Source organism: Mangifera indica, chromosome 7 (genome assembly GCF_011075055.1).
Source record: "Mangifera indica cultivar Alphonso chromosome 7, CATAS_Mindica_2.1, whole genome shotgun sequence".
In the NCBI taxonomy this organism is placed as follows: Eukaryota; Viridiplantae; Streptophyta; class Magnoliopsida; order Sapindales; family Anacardiaceae; genus Mangifera; species Mangifera indica.
The window spans coordinates 15,937,025-15,960,342 of record NC_058143.1 but is presented as its reverse complement, the minus strand read 5'-3'; the positions used below and the strand labels follow the sequence as shown (position 1 = coordinate 15,960,342).

General features: G+C 34.6%; 1 protein-coding gene across 5 annotated transcripts; it reads left to right on the top strand.

Annotated features, from left to right (window-relative positions):
* The first annotated feature begins 228 nt into the window (after window positions 1–228).
* On the top strand, window positions 229–22,869 carry LOC123220115. Of its 5 annotated transcripts, none has more exons than XM_044642136.1 (27): window positions 229–563; window positions 1,631–1,711; window positions 1,869–1,989; window positions 3,841–3,978; window positions 5,563–5,673; window positions 5,763–5,813; window positions 5,931–6,031; window positions 6,552–6,645; window positions 7,393–7,524; window positions 7,616–7,876; window positions 7,985–8,063; window positions 8,407–8,498; window positions 8,609–8,692; window positions 9,091–9,165; window positions 9,312–9,359; window positions 10,711–10,806; window positions 11,099–11,328; window positions 13,036–16,514; window positions 16,638–16,714; window positions 16,912–16,992; window positions 18,480–18,551; window positions 18,631–18,736; window positions 18,859–18,913; window positions 20,167–20,295; window positions 20,400–20,517; window positions 21,951–22,033; window positions 22,219–22,869. In XM_044642136.1, the coding sequence occupies exons 1-27, from the start codon at window positions 400–402 to the stop codon at window positions 22,643–22,645; spliced, it is 6,585 nt and encodes a 2,194-aa protein (XP_044498071.1). In that variant the 5' UTR covers window positions 229–399; the 3' UTR covers window positions 22,646–22,869. The 5 variants fall into 5 exon arrangements, with proteins under 5 accessions (XP_044498071.1, XP_044498072.1, XP_044498070.1 ...); XM_044642135.1 differs by having other exon boundaries at window positions 230–563; window positions 16,635–16,714; XM_044642138.1 differs by lacking the exon at window positions 1,869–1,989 and adding an exon at window positions 5,038–5,160 and having other exon boundaries at window positions 503–563; window positions 16,635–16,714.
* The last annotated feature ends 449 nt before the right edge of the window (window positions 22,870–23,318 follow it).

Genomic DNA, 23,318 nt, shown 5'->3' with positions numbered 1-23,318 from the left:
TCGAAAATTCCCTATATGGGCTTTTTTTTTTTTTATAATGTTGATACACAAACTCATTTTTTTTTTCTAAGATGAGAAAATCGAAAAAAAAAAAGGAAAAGTTGAAATATATTTGAATATTAAACCACAATAATTTTTATTATCAAATTTTCTTTACAGTTAAAATTTTATTTTGAAAATAGAGATAGTGGAAGTATATATTGTAAATGAAACCCAAAGCTACTATAAAACGAAGCTGAACAACCAGTCCCAAATTATTTGTAATAGGGTGAGGTTTTTTAATTATTAACAAAATCTTCATGGCGAGGACGGAGATTTAGGTTTAGGAGGGACTGGGTGAGCTACAAACTTTGAAACTGAAATTGAATTAAACCCTAGAATAGTAATAGAGAATTGAAGATGGAGATAGAACTGGAGCCTCGAGTTAAAGCATTGAGTTACAAAGTCAAGGGAATGTCAAGAGAATCGCCGTCGCAGAAGGCTTCTCACGTCCTCGATACGACCTCCGCAATCACTGGTCCACCGCCACCAACACCAAAGAGTGGATTTTACTTGAACTCGACGTAACACCACCCTCTCTCTCTCTACTAATTATAATTCCAATTTCTATTTGTATTAATAGAATTGCTTTCTATTTCTTTTCCCTTTCTTATTCTACTTAAGGCAATAACTTCAGTCAAAAGTTGGTCTTTTATTATATTCATTGCACCATATTTATAGTTAATTTGGTTTTCAAATTTTTTGGAGCTCTGTCTTTGTTGTGCTAAAGAAGGGTGAGTGACTGCCGAGGAGACTTTTTGTACGAGCTTGTTATTCTATGGGAATTACTTATGGATTTTAGATGAAGAATTTGACCCAACTCTATGGGTCTAGTTGGTGCTAAGTTTTTTTCAAATTCCCGAAGTAATAAATTCAGTTAAAATTTGTATTTTAATTGAAGGAAATAGCTATTCTCTATGGGATTGAGTTGGTGCATCAGGAGATTTTAAGAAAATGGAAGTGTATCGGTTGTGGTTAATCCTCCTGTTGTAGCTAATTGGGTGTGGAAGGAAATGTATATTAACTTATTCACAACTCAGATAAATCGTATTAGGTTCATTAAATAACTGAGCCGTTGTGCCAGACAAATCTTAGGATGTCTTTACTAGTTCGGTATACTATGGGAAATATGAGAATGATATGGAAGTAGAAGAGGACTGGAGACGACTTTTTTAAAGCTTGGATTCCTTTCTAAATTCTCCTTTAACCATTGTACTTACTAGATGGTGGGATGTTATCATGTTAAGGTGAGAAACATTCATATGATTAGCCTTTTTGACTTTATATAAATTGTTTTTCCTACTCAACCAAGCAAAGGGTATCAAGATGCCTCATATCTTAAACTGCCTTTCCATTTGCTCTGACCTTTCCTTTTGCTTTAATTTCATTATTTAACTTAGTTTGGTGGCAGTTTGGTATTGTGATTAACTGTGCTGCTCATCTGTTTTGGTCTTTTGGTTTGTATTGATACTAAACATGAGGAAACTACCTATACAGGAATGGAGATGATCACATCTGCGATAATTAATTTGGAATCAAGAGGATCCTATATGCTAGAATGACGTTTTTAATCCTATTTTCTACTTTGCAGGAACCATGCTTACTATCACATATTCGAATTTATAACAAGTCTGTCCTTGAATGGGAAATTGCTGTTGGCCTACGTTATAAGGTTAGGTGCTTGTACTTAGGACATTTTTCTGATTCATGAACTTCCTTGTCTTTCCTCAAGTATGAAGGTTAATGCTTGGTTTTAATTAGGTCTTGCGGAATTTTCTCTTAGCAAACAAATTATGCTCTACCTTAGCTAATTATGTATCTATATCCAGGAGAATATTCCACCGGAAATTTGCTCTGAACAACAATTTACATGCTACTTTAGCTGATTACGTGTCTATGAAGGAGAAAATGTTAATGAAACAATGTAACTATATCCTATCATTTAATCAGGTAAAAGTTTTTTCATGACATAAATTGTGATTTAATGAAATTATTTTCAATAACTAAAGGTTGCTGAATCAAGCCTTGTAAGGCAAAATTTGTTATGAAATAAAATCGAAATTACCATATACAAATGAAGGGAAGTAGCTATAGTAAGATGAGAATTGTTGTTTAAGTTGGTCAAAGAAGAGATTCACCATACAAGGTTCTGTAGGAAAATGCAATATTAGTTAGAAAATAAGAAAAAAATTGTTACCCAACTTCATTGTGTTGTACAGCAATATTAACTATGAAATATGTCTCTGTGGGATCAATCTGGGCTGAGAGATATTATTCTTGCTGAAATCATAGTAAACAAGGCAGGAAATCATGAAGAAACAACAGATAATCTAAAAGAAAAAAAAAAGGAGAAAAGAAAAATCTAGTCCTTTGATCCTTATGAAAAAAATGGGAGAAAAAAGAAAATCTGAATTTCATTGAGAATCACTAAAGATATACAGATGTGATGCAGTACCTTTCAATGAAAACAAACAAAGTTATTAAAAATCTCAATAATAAAATATGCATGATACAACAGTTTGGTGATACTCTTCAAATTAGGGACTTGAACAAGAACTAAACCTGTTCACTTTTGGCTTAAGATATTGTTGTAATTATATGGCCATGAGTTTTTTTGTCATTTTCTTTTTGTCCCGAAGTAATTTACTTGTCTTTTAGGCTTTATTTAGAGTTTATTAACAATCTCAGTTTTATTGTTCGTTTGCTTTGTTGCTTTGGAAGTTTGCTTAGTCCTATATTTTTTATTTCATTTTATTTTGTATAAGAAACTCAAGAAAACCTTTATAAGTTGAAGAAAATATTACATAAAATTGACAAGCAATGCACAGTACATCAAATCATGTATGGGTCAAGACAGCACAAAAAAAAAATCTAATTAAAGATATAAGACATGATGAAAGGTCCTGAAATTCTAAAAAATCCAAAAACTATACTCATTTGATCGGATAACTGTAGTTTCCCAATTGTTAACAATAAAGAAAAAGGCACATCTTGAAATTCAGGTTTTGTAGAATCCTAATGAGAGGCCCAAAACTAAGCTTTGTCCCATAATAAGCTTGATTGTTTTTTTTTTTTTTCTTCTCATAGATATTGTAATCTACATAAATTAAGTTCTAGCATACTTTTTCAGGCAATTGAAAATGATTTTTTCGCTTTTGTGGTCTAACGTTTATGTGATCCTTTTGATGTGTGTTGTGACACTGTGACCTCTCTAAGTTGTGATGCGTTAGGCTTCAACAGTGTCTTTGCTTCAATTGTTTTTCTATCTTATTACTGCTGTAGCTTGCCCTTATTTTTTAACGTCCAGTTTTTATCCTGACCAAGCATGAAATTTGGAGGCAGATACTATGAATCCCATATTTTTCTGCAATTTTGTTGCTATATGAGAATAGCTCTTGCAGTGTTCTGTGTTGAGTGTGGTAAATTCTCTGTTAGAAGGAGTTCTCTTTAATCAAACCGCATATCAAAGGTAATAAATGATTATAAAATAAGGAATAAGTTGCCCTTTCTGATGCTAGATAAACTCCAAAAAGCGTCTGGAATTTTAGTTGTCTCTTCCTATGGTGCTAAATTAGTTAAAATTCCTCATGTTTATGTCATAGATTGAATTTAAGGTGGGCTTTTTCATGTTAATATATTGATTTTAAATGGCATATATATATATATATATATATATATATATATATATATTTTTTTTTTTTTTCTAGGTTTCATTAGTAGTAGATTTACTTGTAACAATTTACTGGAAGGTTCAATGTTTGAAAATTGTACTGTATGTTCATTGACCTTTTTCTTTATCAGCCGGAGACATTTGTCAAAGTTCGTCCACGCTGTGAAGCACCTCGACGCGATATGATATATCCTATGAATTACACTCCATGTCGCTATGTGCGAATATCGTGCTTACGTGGAAATCCTATAGCCATTTTCTTCATTCAGGTAATGGATAAGAGTGCTATCTACTTTCTGCTTTAGATTTAGGAGCATTGCAATGCATCTTTTTCTTTGTTTTTGAAGAAATGAATTCCTTAAATTGGGCAGAAGCATGTGAATGGCCAATTCTGTTTAAATTTTAAATACAGGATCAGCATGTTAATAATATTGAAACCAAAATAAATATTATGGAAGTTCTTTTGAACAGATTTAATATTACAATTGTGATGACCAAGTTGCTGAAACTATGAACCTCACCAGTTAATTAAGAAACTAGATAGATATATGAATACTCATGTTATGTATCGGCTTCTTTTTCTTCTCTCGGTTCATTTGTGAGACCTTCATTATTTTTGTAAGATTGTTTAGAAGTTGACATTACATCCTCCACATTTTTTCATCTTTTGTCTTTTCTGGGTTTGTGTGGTTTTAGATGCTAGAAATGACTACCATTCAAATGCTCTCATCAGTAAGTGAGCCTGGGGCCTAAATTTGCCGTAAGGATGGCCAATGTTCAGAAATGGGATGTTGCCGATTATAATGTGTATATTTCCAGACAAACTTATAGGTCCTGTGTGTTGGAGTATGATGAATGCATTGATTATATCCAATAGCATTGTTGGTGGCACTGAAAAGTTATTTAAAGGATTGGTTATATTGATTACGTTGTGTGGTATGAACAAGTTTCTTCTGGAATGCTTAAATGTATACTTCATGTACTAATTATGGGAATGGTCAAGTAAGAATTTTACAGTATAACACCTCTACAGCGAATGTTCCCTGGATTTTCGTAGCAGCTTGATTGCCAGGATTTCTAACCAGTCATCACCACTTTCTCATTGTTAGTGTTGCACTTAGTCTGTCTTTTGTTGGGCAAGAATATTGTAGACATCACTAATTTAGAAAAGCAAACCAATAGTGGCTCAACTTCTTTGCAGTTTCGGAAATTGTTGTTTTACTATCACAAGAGAATCTTAGGGTGGTTGAATTGCTGTTTTGTATTTGTACCTTGATTTTCTATCTAAAACCCAAATTTTTTGATATTCTAGTTACTCATTTTGGCAGGGGTCCTGGCCCACATCATTTTTTGCATTTAGATGAAGTTGTGTTGTCACCTATACCAATGTGAGGCTCTGTGACTAATGGACACATAGACTACCCATTTTTGACCCTGTCTTCTTTGATTAGGTTAGCAAGTTCTCTCATTCTTGCCTCTTCCTAAATTAATTTTATTTTAATGGTCTTGTTACTTCTTCTGGCAGTAGGACATTTTGGTTTGAGCATCTGTCGGGTGAATTGGTATTATAAAGTTTGAATAGTGTGGTAGTTTCTCGACCTACAACAAAATTTTGGTTTACCATAATTTACAATATGAAAAAGAGATGTTGAGTTCAAAGTCACTTGTTTGCCTCTTAAATTGTTTATAAGTCTTGGAAGCTGAATTTTCCCTTTATTTCCCATATACCCATAGGATTTTAAATCTTGGTAGTTATGTTGAGTATAACTTTTATGTATGCTTTGAAACTCTAAGATTCTGCTTTTTGAACTGTAATTTATCATTCTTTTAAATATTTAATTTCCTTTTTACAGTTGATTGGGGTATCAGTTGCTGGTCTTGAACCAGAGTTTCAACCAGTTGTCAATCACATGTTACCACTCATTATGTCACATAAACAAGATGCCCATGATATGCATCTACAGGTGGAGATTATTTCTAGTGCTGACTGTAATGTAGAGGAGTCGTGCTACTCTTGAAATTTTTTATCCATCTGATGTTTGTTACTTTGTAGTTGCTTCAAGACATTACAAATCGGTTGCTTGTGTTTCTTCCTCAACTTGAGGTACATTTATTTGTCTCATGTTGGCGAAACCTTTTATTTTTGCTATTTTCCTTTTAATTTGTTTTCTTTCCTTGTTTCATATTATGTTCATGAGCTTTGTGTTTTATCACCTTCTAGGTGGATCTTGCTAGCTTTTCAGATGACGCTGAATCTAGTCTACGTTTTCTTGCTACACTTTCTGGTCCATTTTACCCAATACTTCACATTATAAAGGAAAGGTCTGTTTTCTTGTCAAATATCTTTTAAGCTGGCTATTTCCAGCAGTCTTCCCATGAATTGTGCATTGTTTGTTTTTAGTTAATACACTGCTATACTTCCTAAGTTTTGCAATGACTGTAAGAAATTTACTGCATGACAAGGATTTTAGCAAAATCTTGGGTACATTTCTGGCCTTTATTGAACTTATCTATGAGATTCTTCCTTTATTACCAGACCACTAGGGCAGACTTTTTTTTTCTTATATATTTCCTTGTTTTTGTGCTTTTGAAAGCTTATAGATCTGTATATACCTTCTATTATATGGGCTGATAATGGAAATAAATTCAGTTGTGAATTTGCACCACAATTGTAGACCAAATTTTCATTATCTGCTATGAGGATATTGTGCGGCCATCAAGTAGATTTGTCTATTTTGGATTTGTAGGTTGTCTATAGACAATTGTATTAATTTTCTTCTGCATATATAGTTTATGTACTTTTTTATTAATTATCTTGATTAAGATTCTATTGATCCTCCAGAGAAACTGCAAGATTATCCAGCAGTATTTCTGATTCTGAGGTTTCCAGGAATAGTCAGTCATCATCAGCCTTAACTGTTTCCTCTAACTTTGAGGTAGATACGGTGCTTTTACTTGTGTCATCCATTATGTTTAGCGTTTTATTTGGTTGCATAATTACATTCTCATTCCTCCTGTGTTGTGTCCTTTCATTGTGCTCCTTATATGCTTGGGTTCACTCTTCTCCTTGGACATGTACGGTTATATTGTAGTTTTTGTATTTTCTTTATCGTTATTATTTGTCTTTTCGACTCATATTAGTTGAAGAGTTTCTTTTTTTTTCTTTTTTGGTTTTTGGATTTTGTTGCCTCTATTGGAAAGGATACTTTTGTATCAAAGATATCAATGTTAGTAATTCTTTCTTCATTAGTGTCATTCATAACTTGCTATAACTTGTTTTGTTCATCTATATTGGAAAATTTTACTGTCATTAATTATTATTTTTCTTTTTCAGTCAGAATTTTGTTTCTCTCTTCTTTTCAGCTACTTTATTAACTATATCAGGCATGCAGTCAATAACTAAGAATTCAACTGGTTTAAAAATTTTGCATGCCGAGAGGAAAAGTTTAAAACAGTAATTGTAACTTTTAATGTCCCTTATCATGTGCCAGATTGAATAATGATGTACCTGGTTATGATATTATTCTATGATGTTCTGTGGCTTACTCAATTGTTTAAACACATGTACAATTGTTATTATTTGAGTAGCATTTAACCCCATCACTCCCTTCCCCTCCCCTTGGGTGATTTGAGCAGCTAGATCTAAGTATTTTTCTCTTATACTTTTCCCTATTTCTTTGCAGCCAAGGAGATCACGTGGCATGTTTCCTTTTGTCTCATCCACATCAATTTCCATAGCATTTCGTCCAGATGCAATCTTTATGCTGCTTAGAAAGGCATATAAAGATTCTAACCTAGGTACCATTTGTAGAAAGGTGACACATCTCTACCTTTCTTGACTTTGGTGGCTTAATTCAACTATAGTTGTTAAGATTTGACTATTTATGATTATGTTCTATACTACAGGCTTCTAGAGTTTTGCAGAAGCTAATAGAGCCAGTTGCAGTGCATGAAGTGGCCATTCGTTCTGATGATGCACCATCTGATTTGGATGAGATGGCAAAATCTGAAGTTTCTAACCCTGTTCCTATGGTTGATTATTCAGAATTGTTTGGAGAGGAATTCCAGATACCTAGTGATTCTTGGGACTTTAGCATTCTTAACATTTTGGACATAGGAGCAGTGGAGGAAGGGATTTTACATGTTCTTTATGCTTGTGCGTCACAGGTTGAATCCTGTATTAGGAATATACATAACTAGTTAACATTTTGTTTCTGTGTTGTCTATTTTGTTTGTTTCTTGACCCATCCATTTACACTTTTATATGCTTTACAGCCAATCCTTTGCGGCAAATTGGCAGAGAGCTCATCTGACTTTTGGTCTGCATTACCACTTGTACAAGCATTGCTGCCAGGTTGAGTCTTTAATTTTACAATACTGTTTCAGGGTAGTCGTAATTCATGTATGGTTAATAAGAGAATGTAAGATTAAATGCTCATTCTTGAAACTTGGAAATAAAATTTTATTTATCTGGTTGGGATGCACCCTCACGGAGAACAAATAGATTAAATATATGTTGAAAACATCAAATATTCTGGGCATAATATTTGTTAATTTTTATATTTCTTGGCAATATGCTTTTAATTTTTTTGGTCCCTGAATGTTATAGGAAAAATGTGCAAATTTTTTGGGCTTACTTCAATAAATGCATTTAACATATTTCTTTTTCTTTTTTCATTTTGATGCTTTCTTTATAGCACTTCGTCCTTCTATGAGCAGTTGTTCTGATCAGGCTGATGATAGTTTTCCTCAGTGGATACAACCTTTTGTGCAACAAGCCCTATCTCAGGTTGCATATAATTGTTGCTTGATCTTTTTGCCTTATATGTCTTTGATTATATGACTTTTATGAATGTTTTTTGCAGCCTAACTGCTCACCAAAGTCGTTTTTAATTGCAGATTGTTGTTACATCATCTTCATCACTGTACCAACCGCTTCTTCATGCATGTGCTGGCTATTTGTCATCATTCTCACCATCACATGTTTGTATTCTCACTTCATTTTAGCTGTATCTGTAGCTTTTTTGTTTTTCTTTTTGCTTTGTATCTACATTGTGCTATACCATTTTGATATATGGTAGAATCTGTGCATCTTCATTGATCACTCTCACACTCACACAGAGAATAATGACTGTTTTTCTTGTAACAAAGTGGTCTATACAAGAGAGTTACTGGTTAGAGATTATGTAAATCTGAATTTCTTTTTTGATAATTTAAGAGTGTGCACGACTTCAATCATCTCTCTCTCTCTCACACACTGCCACATGCGGGTCTTATTTCAATTGTATGAACAAGAAAAAGACTGGGTTATGATTCTTTTTTTTATTATTCAGTTTTCTTCATGTGTATACTGACTGTTAAGATTGTTCCTTCGTCTATAGGCAAAGGCGGCATGTGTTCTAATCGATCTCTGTTTGGGAGTAATGGCACCTTGGATGGCTCAGGTGGTTGCAAAGGTTGGTATGGACCAGGTCCTTCCATTCTGAACTTTATGCAGTGTGGTCTGAATGTGGTCCAGGTGGACTACTGTTCTATATATGTATTTTTTTTCAGTATGATAGCTTTGTCTGATTGCCTGGTTGTGATGCTGATTTTCCTACAGATTGATTTAGTTGTAGAGCTTGTGGAGGATCTTTTGGGCACAATTCAGGTGTGTTAGAATTGTTGTGTATATTGTGTTTCTCTATTGATCCCCAATCCTATTGTGTCAAGTTGTTAAAGCCAAAATATAAGGAGAAAATGAAGATTTTAACATGTACTTGTTGCTATATGAAGCTCAAATTTTATATTTTCATATCGAAAATTTTCAAGAAGTATATATTTAATCCTGAGAGATGAAGCAAGAAGAACTTTTATACTATGAAAAATTCTCAAGTGGTGATAACACACTCTTTTTTTAAAGTCTAGACTGAAGATCTCTTATACAGGAGTTGATAGGAGTTTGTGAGGATTCCTCTCTCACTCTCTCTCTATATATATATGTATAGGCCAAAGGACTATTTCCCATCGAAAGTATCCTTTAATTTCAAATTCTCACTCCTTAATTTTGAAAATCTCATTTACCCACTCATGAACAGTTAAATTTAACAAAACCTTAACCCTTTAAAATTTTATTTCCTTTCCTCCCTAAACCCTAAAAACAAACAATTTCCCTCATATAGCAAGTTTAAAAAAATGACATTTCCTCCCCTAAGGTTTAGTTTTTAAACTTCAGCACCATTGTCGGCGGCCTCTCTCTCCAAACTTCCTCTCCCTCTAGCGATCTCGCTTCTCTCAGTTGGATGTCCAATCGGTGTCGAATTAAATTAGAGAGATGAAGCTCTTCATCTTCCTAGAAGAAAACGTCTGGGAAGACGAAACTCTTTGTCTTTCTAGATGAGATCTTCGTCAGCCAACATTCTAGAGGAGGGGAAAAAGACTGCTGGAGCATGGTGATGCGTCGGAAAATCTTCGTCGTCGGCAATGACGTCAGGGATTGAAAACTAAACCCTGGGGGAAAATGTCATTTTTTAAAACTTGACCTAGGGGGCAAACTTTTAGTTTTTATGGTTTTTTTTTTTTTTAGGGGGGGAGATTAAATTTTAATTTATTTTTAATATTATAGATGAAACGACAATTTTGCACTTAAAACTAATAAACTTAATCTTCCATATGTGGGTGTTTGAGATTTTCAAAGTTAAAGAGTGAAAACTAAAGATAAAAAGATATTTTGGGTGGGAATAAGTCCTTTGGCCACATATATATATATATGTATATGTATGTATGAACATATGTATAATATAATATAGAATAATTTCTTTCCTGAATTCTTAAGAACATAAGTAACATTGAGGTATATTGACAAATCCTTGGGTGATTATTTATCTTGAAGTTGTGGTGATTAGCTAAACGTTTTTTCTTAGTCCATTTGCCAAATGACTTGTTTCTAACACCAGCTTTTCCATCATTTCCTTGAATATGGCATTTGTCGAGAGTCTTATTGTGTTTTTTGAATGTCTTAGGGTGCCTGTCATTCTGGGACACGTGCTCGTGCTGCCCTTAAATACATTCTGGTGGCTTTATCTGGGCAAATGGATGATATACTGGGGAAGTATAAGGTCGTGCACCATCCTTGCTGTTTTGTTTCATAAATTCAGTCTTTATTGCCTTGGATTATAGTGCATCTCTTCCGCATTTACTGAAAAAGTAACAGTAGGAACTCCGTAGCTTTGTGGTGTAAATTTAACCCTACTTTTGCAATGTTTCTACTTGGCCATTTTAGCACTTTCATCTAAATTATAGTCAAATACTCCTGAAAAGTTATAGGAGTTTGATTGGAAGTACTTAAAATTAGCTCATCTCTTACTTCGAGAAGTGGTGTTATTAACTTAATAATTCTGCACTTTTCAGGAAGTGAAGCATAAAATTCTCTTTCTTTTTGAGATGCTAGAGCCTTTTCTTGATCCTGTTGTTTTGGAATTGAATAATACTACAACAATCAGTGATGTCTCTTTCACTTTTACGGAGAAGCAGAAACAAACTTGCATGATTGCCCTTAATGTTATCCGTACAGCAGTACAGAAGTCAGCTGTTCTTCCTTGTTTGGAATCTGAGTGGAGGCTTGGAACGGTTGCTCCTAGGTATCATATACCTTTTCATATCATAAATTAAATATTTATTTTGTTGAATTTTTGGTCTTGGAATATTTTGAGGATTTCTCTTCTCTGGTATCCAGGCTTATAAGAAAATAGGGGAATTATAAAAATCGCTATCAAGTTATCATTTCATTTTAGCTTTGCAATTTTGTGTCAATGTTTGTGAATCTATAAACCTTGAGTAAATAATCAAAATCTGTGTTCTACTCCTAAATGGTATGTTGTTTGATTAATCAAGACAACTTAACCCTCCTCCTCCCCCTCAATTACGTCGCACCTTTGGGCCACAATATAGGGTGATAAGGAGTCAAGTCTTTATCGTTCATCTTCTTCCTCTGAAGAAATGACTAGGCAGATAAAAAATAGCTTAAATTTTCCCTGAAGGTGACATCCATAGTAACAAAGGTGTGCCAAGTAGGAGGGTGATAGCACCTATAGCCCTTTTGTGTGGCTGAGTACCCAATAAACACACACTTCAGAGCTCTTGAATCCAATTTCCTTAAGGTAGGAGAGTGATATCTAACAAAGCAAGTGCAGCCAAATACCTTTGGAGGAATGGTGTAAGTTGAGGCACCTGGTAACAATTAAATCAAGGGCTTTTAAGGGCATCCAGTTGATGAGATAGGTGACTGAAAGTATTGCATCTCCCCAATAAGACCTTGGAACCTGCATGGGAAACAAAAAGGGATCTTGCCACTTCTAACATGTGTCTATTTTTTCTTTTTACAACAGCATTTTGGACTGGAGTATCCATACAACTAGTCTTATGCACAATCATGTGATCTCATAATTACTCCTGAAAATTCTTCTCCTTGTACTCTGAACCTTTATTACTTCTCAACACCTTGATCTTCGCTTCAAATTGGTTAGAGATCATTTTGTGAAATACCTGAAAACACATCTCAACCTCACTTTTTGTCGTCATCAAGTATACATATGTAACTATGACAATCGATGAAAGTACTAAACCAAAGATAGCTGGATAAAGCGCACTGATGCCACCAGCCGAGGTTCTTTGGCCTCTTGCCCCAATGTTATAGTCCTCCAATCCCCAAGTCTTGATGAAGAGCTTGCACGAACAGGACCACAACAGATAATTGCTTCTGTCAATCTTAACTGAGCTCATGAAGAAAGAGGGGTTTTCCTCGGGCGTTGCTACCCTAGTTCCCAAACCAATTTCAGCTCCACCTAAAACTTTCACTTTGACGACACCAATCACAGCAACTCCTGTAACACCGGATAAGCTGTGTTCTTCTTGTGACATTCTGTCAATAATTGGCAGGTTTATTCAGGCTGAAATACTAGAAAAAAACAGAGTCTAGCCTAACCTAGCTCTGTACCGTGTTAGAGCACAACAATTAGGCTAGAATGAGGTAACAGGATGTATCAATTATCACCTTTTATTGTATTTATTCAGCAAAAGAAATACAAGAAAGGAAACATGTTGAAAAGGAAACAAATTGAAAAAGAAACATAATCACCAAATAAAGCCTAAGAATCAGCAAATATAATCAGCTTAAGGCTCCATATTTAGATCTTGGAATAATTTCCTTAATTATTCCTAACAATATGTGTGTGTGTCACTATGATAAGATGAAGTAATTCTCTTGGTTTTATTAAACATTCAAGTACATAATGCAATATAAAGTAGTCATATTGTGTTAATAATGAATTCGTGCAATTCTCATGCAGTGTACTTCTCTCTATACTGGGTCCGCACATGCAATTACCTCCTGAGATTGATCTTTGCAAGTCATCTGTTTCCCAGAGTTTTGAACAAGAACCCTCTTCAAAATTAAACAGCCAAGATGTCTCTGATGTAAAGACTGATATGCATGATGTAGCTGTGAAAATGGATTTCAATGAAGATGCCAGTCTCTTTTTCGCTTCTCCGGAACTACGAAGTATAGGACTCACAATTTTTCCAATTAGTCTCGATGAAAATTTGTCAGATTCTAGCTTGGAACAGAAGCATGTCTTTGATAAAAATTTTACTAGCCATTGTCAAAATGGTTTGCTACTGGATGCTGGTTTTGCTACTGAATACTTTAACTTGCGAGCTGATTATTCTCAACTTATATACCATAGAGACTGTGAACTTAAGGCATCTGAATTTAGGTGTTTGGCTTCAGATTTACACTCACAGAATGATCTCTCTATTGATGGTCATGATGCTGCTATAGATGCTTTGCTCTTGGCAGCAGAGTGCTATGTCAATCCTTTTTTTGTGACTTCTTTTCGAGCCAGTTCAAATATTCTGACCCAGATGAAAGTCAACGGGCCCAAACCAAGAAGTTATAATGTTGACAAGATGAGAAGGATTTCTGGAAAGGATGATTGTGATTTGGAAACAATATCTGATCTTGAAAAGAGAAGGGACAAAACAGTGCTACAATTACTGCTTGAGGCTGCTGAATTAGACAGGAGATATCGGAAAAGGTTGTCAGATGGTGAAGACTGCCCAAGCTATTGTGAAGGTTTTGACGAACAAGTCCTAAAGTTGTCTCCCCATGACTTACAATCTGCAGATGCTGTCACTTTGCTTCGTCAAAATGAGGCTCTGTTGTGCAGTTTTTTGATTCAGTGGTTACAAAGAGATCAGAACTATATGCATGAAATTCTCCTGCATTGCCTTGTATTTTTCTTACATTCAGCCACTAAGATATATTGTGCTCCTGAACTTGTGATTGATATCATATTAGGATCTGCTGAGCACCTTAATGGAATGTTGTTATCTTTTCATTGTCAGTTGAAGGAAGGGAATCATCAGTTGAATTCAGAAAATGTCCATTGGGTACAAAGACGTTGGATATTGCTGCAGAGATTGGTAATTGCTTCAAGTGGCAGTGATGATGTGTCAGACTTTGCTGTCCATATCAACAAAGGCCTCCGACATGGAAATTTAATACCTCCTACTGCTTGGATGCAGAAAATATCCACATTTACTAAATCTGCTTCTCCTCTTGTTCGGTTTCTTGGTTGGATGGCCATATCTCGTTTTGCTAAACAGTTTATAAAGGAGCGCCTTTTCCTAGTTTCTGATCTTTCACAGTTGACATATTTAGTATCTATATTTGCTGATGAGCTTGCACTGGTAGATAAGGTTGTTGATAAAAAGCATGAAGATATGAGGATAAAAAAATCTGGACTCATGCAAACTCCTGTCAATAAAGGATTTGAACCTTCTTTCCAGCAATATGGGGATCAATCTTTTCAGGTTATCTACCCTGAGCTTAGTAGGTTCTTCCCGAATATGAAAAGGCAATTTGACTTGTTTGAAGAAACCATTTTGGAGGCTGTTGGGTTGCAATTGAGATCACTTCCTTCTAGTGTCATGCCAGATGTTTTGTGCTGGTTTTCAGATCTGTGCTTATGGCCCTTTCTTCAGAAAGAACAAATCATTACTCGCAATAGTGCTGATTATTTGAAGGGTTTCATTGCAAGGAATGCGAAAGCAGTCATTCTTTATGTGCTTGAAGCCATTGTTATTGAGCACATGGAAGCAATGGTTCCCGAGATACCAAGGGTGGTGCAAGTGCTTGTGTCGCTCTGTAGGGCCTCATACTGTGATGTGTCATTTCTCAATTCTATATTACAGTTGTTAAAGCCTATAATCTCATATTCATTGCATAAGGTTTCTGATGAAGAACAGTTATTGGCTGATGATTCTTGTCTTAATTTTGAGTCATTATGCTTCAATGAGCTTTTCATTAATATTGGACAGAGACAGGAGAATCAAGAGAGTGTTGCAGAAAAAGGATACAGCAGAGCTTTGACAATATTTGTTCTGGCTTCCATCTTTCCTGATTTATCCTTTCAGCGTAGAAGAGAAATGCTACAGTGTTTAGCTCTGTGGACAGATTTTCCTAGGATTGAACCAACTACTTCATTTCATGACTATCTCTGTGCATTTCAAGGAATTATGGAGAGTTGTAAAGCTTTGTTAGTTCAGACTTTAAGATACTTAAGTGTTATCCCACTTCAGCTGCCACAGTTTTCTGATGTGAGCACTGGAACACCCAGTGACAATGGCCCAGAATTGCATTCATGGTTCCTTGATGATGCCTTCCAGAGCTCTTCACCAACTAAAGCTTCTGAAAGGCAGAAAAGTAATAATTTCGATGCTGTTATCTCGAATAAGAAGAATTATCATTTATCAACAGATGAACTAGAAGACTTTACTAGGAGCTTGGAGGGTCTCATTGCCAAACTTTATCCATCTATTGAGGTCTGTTATAATTTTCATCACCAACTGGCTAAGAAGCTTACTATTGTATCTGCCCAGAATTTTACATACTCAAGATGCTTATCTTCAATTGCACCAATAATACAAAATGTTGAAGAGGATGTCAATGTAAATCCTTTACAATTTCAATCAGTTGATCAATTCCAGCTTCATTGGAAAAATGGTCTGGGAGGACTTGCTGAAATCATTGTAATGTCACAAGAAAACCATTGCTGGGAAGTTGCATCTGTGATGCTTGATTGTATACTTGGAGTGCCCTATTGTTTTCAGCTTGATAATGTCATTGATACTGTTTGTTCTGCAATTAAAAACTTCTCCTGCAATGCTCCGAAAATTGCTTGGCGCCTGCAGTCTGATAAATGGTTGTCAGTATTATTTGCAAGAGGCATTCAAAGTCTTAAAGCATATGAAGTTCCTCTTGTTGATCTTTTCTGTACATTGCTCAGTCATCCAGAACCTGAGCAACGCTTTGTTGCACTCCAACACTTGGGAAAATTGGTTGGTCAAGATGTAGATGAAGGTTCATCGGGACAATATGCTAAAATTTGCAATAAGTTAGTTTCCACTACATTAAGCTCTTCCATCCCTGAGCCCCTTTTGTCACTTTTGGTGACGAGTACGTGGGATCAGGTGGTTGTATTGGCATCATCTGATGCATCATTACCATTGAAGACTCGTGCTATGGCACTTCTTGTAGATTTTATCCCTTTTGCTGACAGGCACCAATTACAATCTTTCCTGATGGCAGCTGATAGTGTTCTTCATGGGTTTGGGAAAGTTGCACGCCCAGTTTGTGAGGGTCCATTACTACAACTTTCATTAGCACTTATTGCTAGTGCTTGTCTATACTCTCCAGCTGAAGACATCTCATTGATTCCTCACAGTATCTGGAAAGATATTGAGACCTTAGGGTTGTCCCAAACTGGTACTTTTTTTTTTTTTAAATTAATATGTATGAAATCTAAATGTTGATATTATGTTTTTTCTTTTCTTTATTTTCTATATATTTTTTTCTTTCTACTTAATTGTTTATTTTCATGTGTAGAAGGTAGGCTTGGGGATCTGGAGAAAAAGGCTTGCCAAGTATTGTGTAGATTGAGAATTGAAGGAGATGGAGCCAAAGAAGTATGTGATAGTAGATGATGTTTTTAGACCTTTTTTTTTTTTTTTGGCTACAACATGATGCATATAAAATTCTTAGAAACGTTGAAACACCCTGTTATAAAACTTTTTTTCTGGATTGAATTATCTTTCTGATAGGAAAACTCGATCTTTTATTACTTTATCAGTGTTTCAATGCTGAGCCACACTTTTGTGTATAGGCCTTGAAAGAAGCATTCGCTTCAAATTCTTTAAATCAAGTTGACCCAGAATTTGGGACTACTCGTGAATCTATTCTTCAGGTAAGAAACATTACTGTGGTTATCTTTAGGAATTCAGCTACGCTTTTTTTTTCTTTTCTTTTTTTTTAAATGGTAATAGTATCTGCACCAAGATATTCAGCACAAAGTGGCCATGACCACCAGAAGTTAATGCACTTGATCACCTTAGAGTGAGTGTCATAAGCTGTTTTCCAGCAGTATGTTTGATAATCATAATCCTGCTAACCTTTAGATCTATCCTAAGGGAATTTCTGGAGATTTAACCTGTACCACCTTGAGTCTTGCCTTATATCATGGGCTGGGAATTTCCCTAGTGAAGTGGGGCCTTAAATGCAATCTTCCCCTCGAAGCACCTAAATAAGCTAACCCCAACCAACAAGAATTGTTCACACAAGAGAACATGGACAGAAGAGATGATGAATGAGGAAAATTTAAACACGGAAAACCTTGTTTGGTAGGGGAACATCCTGAGTGTTGGTGCTTGATTTCTTATTCCTACTTAGAGAAGTCTATTTTTAAGTAACAGTTATTATGATGTTCTGGAGATAGTCTTGTTGAAGTTTGAATTTTGATTGATCAACTGGTTCTTCTTTGTGGTTCAGCTACTTATACCTCAATATATTCTTGCATCAATAATATTGTGTTTTCATAGATTTGTTTTGGTTTACTTGTCTGTCATCTGTAACATGATTCTTTGTGATTGCATTTTATGTTTGAAAATTTTTCCCTGTATTGTTGGGCCTGACTTCTCAGATTGCTTTTCTAACACCATTTATCTAGAGGTTGGTTTGAAGGGTGAAATAGTCGATATCACTCTGATTCCTTACGTTTGGACGTTTCTGTTTCACTTCAGTCACATTTAGTCGTCTAAACCTTATATTGTCACATTTTTCATGTGGCTTTCTCAGACGAGTGTACAAAGTAAAACATCAAACAGCCTTTAAAATTAGCAGCTACCTTGCAAAAAGGTTTATGGGAATTTTACTAATTTTCTCCAATACTACTTTTTGCTTTTTTAATTTTAAATCTAGGGAAAACCTATTTACAACAGTCAACAAAAGAGATCTGGAGTCTGGTTTTCATATAAGAGTATGTAGAACTGTTTTTCTGCTCCTACATCAATTAATCACAACCTTGCAAAAAGGTTTATGGGAACTGTCGACATCTAGACAAAGGCTCTTTCCTTCCATTTTATTCTGTATTCTAATAGATCTGATGCACTGAAAGAAAGAGTGTTTTCCTGAATATATGGAAAAAAGAAAATTATATATAATAAAAAATGAAAGGAAAGGCATTAGAGTTAAACTTGTGTATGAGCCTTTTGTTCATAGTCTTTAATGCTTTCTGCTTCTGCTGGCCATCTGCTTAGAATTTTGTTTTGATTTGACATGGACCTTTTACATTTTTCTCAAATGGATTTTTCTCTCTCCTGTGCAAATGAAACACCTTTATTGCTTTTTTTCTAGATTTTTCTGGTGCCTAAATTTTGATTTAATGATTTGTATCAGGTCCTTGCCAATCTAACTTCTGTTGAGTCTTACTTTGGTTTGTTCTCAAGCAAAATTGATCGAGAGGCTATGGTTAGAATGGAAAACCGCTGCTAATGTTTTTGATACTTGTCACTTCCTACATAAGACTAACTTTATCTTGAATTTGTAGGAACTAGAGGAAGCAGAAATGGAATTGGACATAATCCAAAAGGAATGTGCAACACATGAATCACCAAAAAATTCCACAGAAGGGCATCAGATTCCTACTCTAGCTGGTAAATGTGTCTATAACTAGCATAGTTGTAGTCAATCTTTAATTGCTCAGAAGATTCAGAATTTGTGTCTTCACATTTTATCTTATTCGATTCTATCTATTATACAACTTTGTGTTATCCAGCATTTGTGAAGGATGATAACCGTCTTCAGCAAATCAAGAATAGCATCCTTTCCTTGTATGTATTTTCTATTTTGCCAACATTATGCTGTGTTTCCGTAATATATGAAACTTGCTATTATAATAGAAATGTATGTAAATAGGACATCTTGACTGTTGCCAATCTATTTTGTTTGTGATGCACGCACAATTTTATTCAGTTGTGAGATTTTTTCAATTTATTATTTATGATTTGGACACCCTTTAATATAGATTTGGAGGTAGCTTGGTAAATTTTCTCATATGCTGAATCATTGAGACAATTTTTAAAGCAGTAGTTTAGTAACGTGCTGTTAATAGTTGCCAAAGCCATGGTTTATAGCAGCATTTTAGACTTTTTGCCCCAAGAAAAGCTAAACAATCTTAACAAACAAATAGTTCAATGATTTCTCTGTGGCACATATTTGAACCAGGAGAAGGAATTTGACAGTTGTTTTCACCTTTACTTTGCTAAATGATGAGGTTCTTATGAAGAAGTCTTCAAATTTAAAGAAATCACTTCTGATTGATTTCAGCCTGTTGATTGGATTGGATGAAACTCAGTTGTTCTAAATTGAATGTAATTGACTTGGTCCTTATATTTCCTGAAGGAAAGCCTTCTTAATTTGACCAAATGGATTTTAAGTTTATGAGCATAAATATTTTCTACATTCATGATTTAACATGGCTTTCATCCTATTATTCTTTAGCTTCTGTTTTCTACTTTCCTTTTGATAAGTTATTCATTCATAGTTGAAGTGGTATTGCATTGCATTGGATTTTATTTCGATATTGGAGAAATTTGATAATCGAAATTGAATTGGATTGATTTGATTTGGAAACTTCATTTTTTTAACTGAAGCGATCTTGTAATCTTAAGTGGATCATAAAATGTACATCTTTCATCTTTTCTTATTAAAAACGAAAAATGTACTGGATGGTGTAGTGATTGGTCGGTTAAATAACCTTTTACTAAACTAAAAAACTGACTTAAGAGATTATCTTATCTTTATTATTACTTGTTCATGAAACAGAGTCACCATCTCACATTCACTAATTAGGTGTTTTTGCACCTCATTTATAGAGACAAAGGTACTGTTTGAACATCATCAAAATAGCTGCGTCCATTTTTTTCCTCTGTTCCTATTTCATGATTATAATCAAATTTTAAGGGTTTCTGATCTTAAGAATTGAAGCTAAATTCCTTGCTATTTTGTTTCCATTTATTTTCTATACTGACCAATTAGATAAACTAAACATTAATCACTGTTTATTGTTTTCTGTCATTATTAGAGAGAAGTCAAAACTCCGGGAAGACATAGTAGCTCATAGGCAAAAGAAACTTGTGATGAGACGTGCCCGTCAAAAATATCTAGAGGAAGCAGCTTTACGGGAGGCTGAACTTCTGCAGGAACTTGATAAGTTCGTGCTGTGCAATTGGTTTTGTATTTTTATGAAATGGATGGGAAATATTTTAAGAACTGATTAAGAGATTTCAGTAGCTAACTGCCCTGCTATGTGATTAGGGAAAGGACTGCCGAGGTAGAAAAAGAGATTGAGAGGCAACGATTGCTAGAACTTGAGCGTGCAAAATCGAGGGAGCTGCGCCACATCCTTGATATGGAGAAGGAGAGGCAAACACAGGTACGACCCTTCTCAACTCTTTCAATTTCATACTTTTAGAACTTCCGTGAGCTTGGTTTTCTTTTTAGTACATTTTTCCTCCCCACATAGTGTAAGCTATGGTTGGTTAAGGTTCTAGAATCCGGAGGACAATGAATGCTGATGAACTTCAGGTGAAATGTTTTATGTTGCTCTGAAAGTACATTGCCTTGTTTGAGTCAAAATTCTGTTAAAGACGTACCTATTTGTTGCTAAAACTGAAAATATTGGGTTTTTAAGATATTTCATGCGGATTTCATACGGGGTCAGATTTGTTTAGATTTCTCTTGAAAAAGATTGACTTTAAGCAAACTGATGTTCCTATCTTTTTCCCCTTCTCGAAAGTGCTGTTACTTAACTACAGTGGTGTATCTGCCTAAATTTTCAAAATTTTTGGGGTTTCAATTAAATAACTATTATTTTTATTTGAAATACTATTTTGGCCCCTTCAGATTTTGTTTGTAATTTCTAGGCCCAAACATGTTCAGTACTTAGATCACATTACATTACATTTATAATTTTATTTCTTTTGATTAGAGTGGGACAATCATAAAAAGATTCTGATTATTAGAAAGGGAAATTTTGTTTAGTTATTATTTTTATTTCACCATTTTAAGTAATTTATTATCCACATAAAATGCAAATGGAATTTTCCTTTCTTAATTCTTATACTTTCTTTGATTGTCCCTAGCCTTTGTCAATTCTACTATTCCGTTGAAGTCCGAAAAATAATTTGAAAAGGGAACTATTGGAATATATTAATAATTGTTTAAGATAGCAATCAACTTGAGAAATATCATAATGAGAATTGAGAAATAATCAATACTTATTGTCAGAGGAAAATGGAAAAAGAAGTTCAACACATTATATTGTGAGCATAAAACATTGTAAACACTAAGGAAAATAAAATATTTTTGAAAATCAAGGGTGGCCAATTGCTCCTCCTCCTCCTCCTCCTCCTTTGTTGGCCCTTGCCTATTGTATTGTGCCCCATTGAGATTGAAATCTTCCATCTTCCACAACATGTTGGTTTAAAACTAAAAGAGAATTCTTGTTTCTAAAGTTCACTGTAGTTCGATTGTTGGATTCATGGGTAACTCACAGTAGAACATTTAATTAAGTTAGGTCTGATTCGTGATTCTGGTGGCCGTATTATACGCAAAAGTTTTTTTCCTTTAAAGAATGGGCATAAATATTTGCTTGAAATTCTGTTCGTCGTCCAAGAGCATGGTCAAATGATTTAGAACATTTATCACCATTACTCATCTTCTTGAGTCAAAATGAATCCAACAGTGGAGCATCTCCTGTTATTGACTAGAAATTCTATCATAAGCTGAAATTGATGATCCAGTAATCTCCTGTTTTCTTGGTTTACTAAACCATATCTAGGATAATGTGTTTTTTCCTTTATGTAGAGAGAACTTCAACGGGAACTAGAGCAGGCTGAATCTGGACTACGACCTTCACGACGTGACTTTTCTTCATCCTCTCATAGTAGGTAAGGTTCTTAATATTGTTTTCCCTTTTTTTTCTTTTCAGTTTTGGACGTTTTAATCCGTGAAGTCATAGTATTGAATTTTAAGGAATATATTAGACATAACAGGCGGGTAAATTGTGGTTCACATCAATATTCTTCTGCATCTAGTATCGGCTGAGGATTTGTTTTGACATTTTCAATCTCAGTCGTCCTCGTGATAGGTATCGTGAAAGGGAAAATGGAAGGTCAGGTACTGAAGGAACTGCAAGGACAAGTGGTGGAGGTTTGCAGGCTGAAATTTCTGGTAGTAATTCATCCATGGGAGGAATTCCGACCATGGTTCTCTCAGGATCTAGATCATTTTCAGGCCAGCCTCCAACTATTTTACAATCCAGAGACCGTTCAGATGACTGTGGCAGCAGTTACGAAGAAAATTTTGATGGAAGCAAGGACTCAGGGGATACAGGGAGTGTGGGCGACCCAGAATCAATATCTGCATTCGATGGACAGTCAAGTGGGTTTGGTTTGGGTCAAAGGCATGGATCCAGAGGGAGCAAGTCTTCAAGGCAAGTAATGGAGAGGAGAGAAAAAGAGGGCAGACGAGAAGGGAAGTGGGAAAGAAAACATTCTTAAAATATGTAGATAATTAATTATTTCTGTTTCTATAGCACTTTAGAGTGATGTATTTTTTATTAATAGACAGAAATAATTATGTAATTTTCCTCTCAGATTTTTGAAGCTCATAAACTCTAACCCTATGTAAACTTTAGAGTTATTATTTTGGACTCTTTATATAAGCTCTAACCCTATACCAACAAAAATTACAATGATATTCATAAAGTTGTAGTGTTACTAGATATTTGGCCGTGCATAAGGTGAAGTGGTATTTTACAATGTGAGGTTATAGATATTTAACAATGCAAGGGATAAATAGATATTACATAATGCGGTGTTTTTTATATTTAATTATTAGGGGTTAAATTGGCATTATACCAAACTGATATTTGTTGAATTTCTTATCATTTTCAGTTACTTGTGTAAATTAATATTTTATCATTTGTGGGTAAATTGATATTTTTTAAATTTTATACCGAATTTTTTAAAATATATTTTTACTTATGATATATAATAAAATTTTGAAATTTTTTTGTCAATTAAGGTTAAATCTAAATTAAGTTAGTTTACTCTTTGAAGTTTGCTTGACTTAATTCGAATTAGTTTAATTTAAATTTAAGGCAAAAAATTGATTCATTTTTTCAATTGATTTGAACATGCGGTAAGAGGTATTTAGTTTGATTTAATTTGA

Bases quoted from the DNA above. Each gene is read 5' to 3' on its own strand.
- LOC123220115 (XM_044642135.1), top strand. From the start codon at position 400: ATGGAGATAGAACTGGAGCCTCGAGTTAAAGCATTGAGTTACAAAGTC. The intron at 5,674-5,762 runs GTGGAGATTATT...GTTACTTTGTAG, and splicing joins CCCATGATATGCATCTACAG to TTGCTTCAAGACATTACAAA. The intron at 7,525-7,615 runs GTGACACATCTC...TCTATACTACAG, and splicing joins TAGGTACCATTTGTAGAAAG to GCTTCTAGAGTTTTGCAGAA.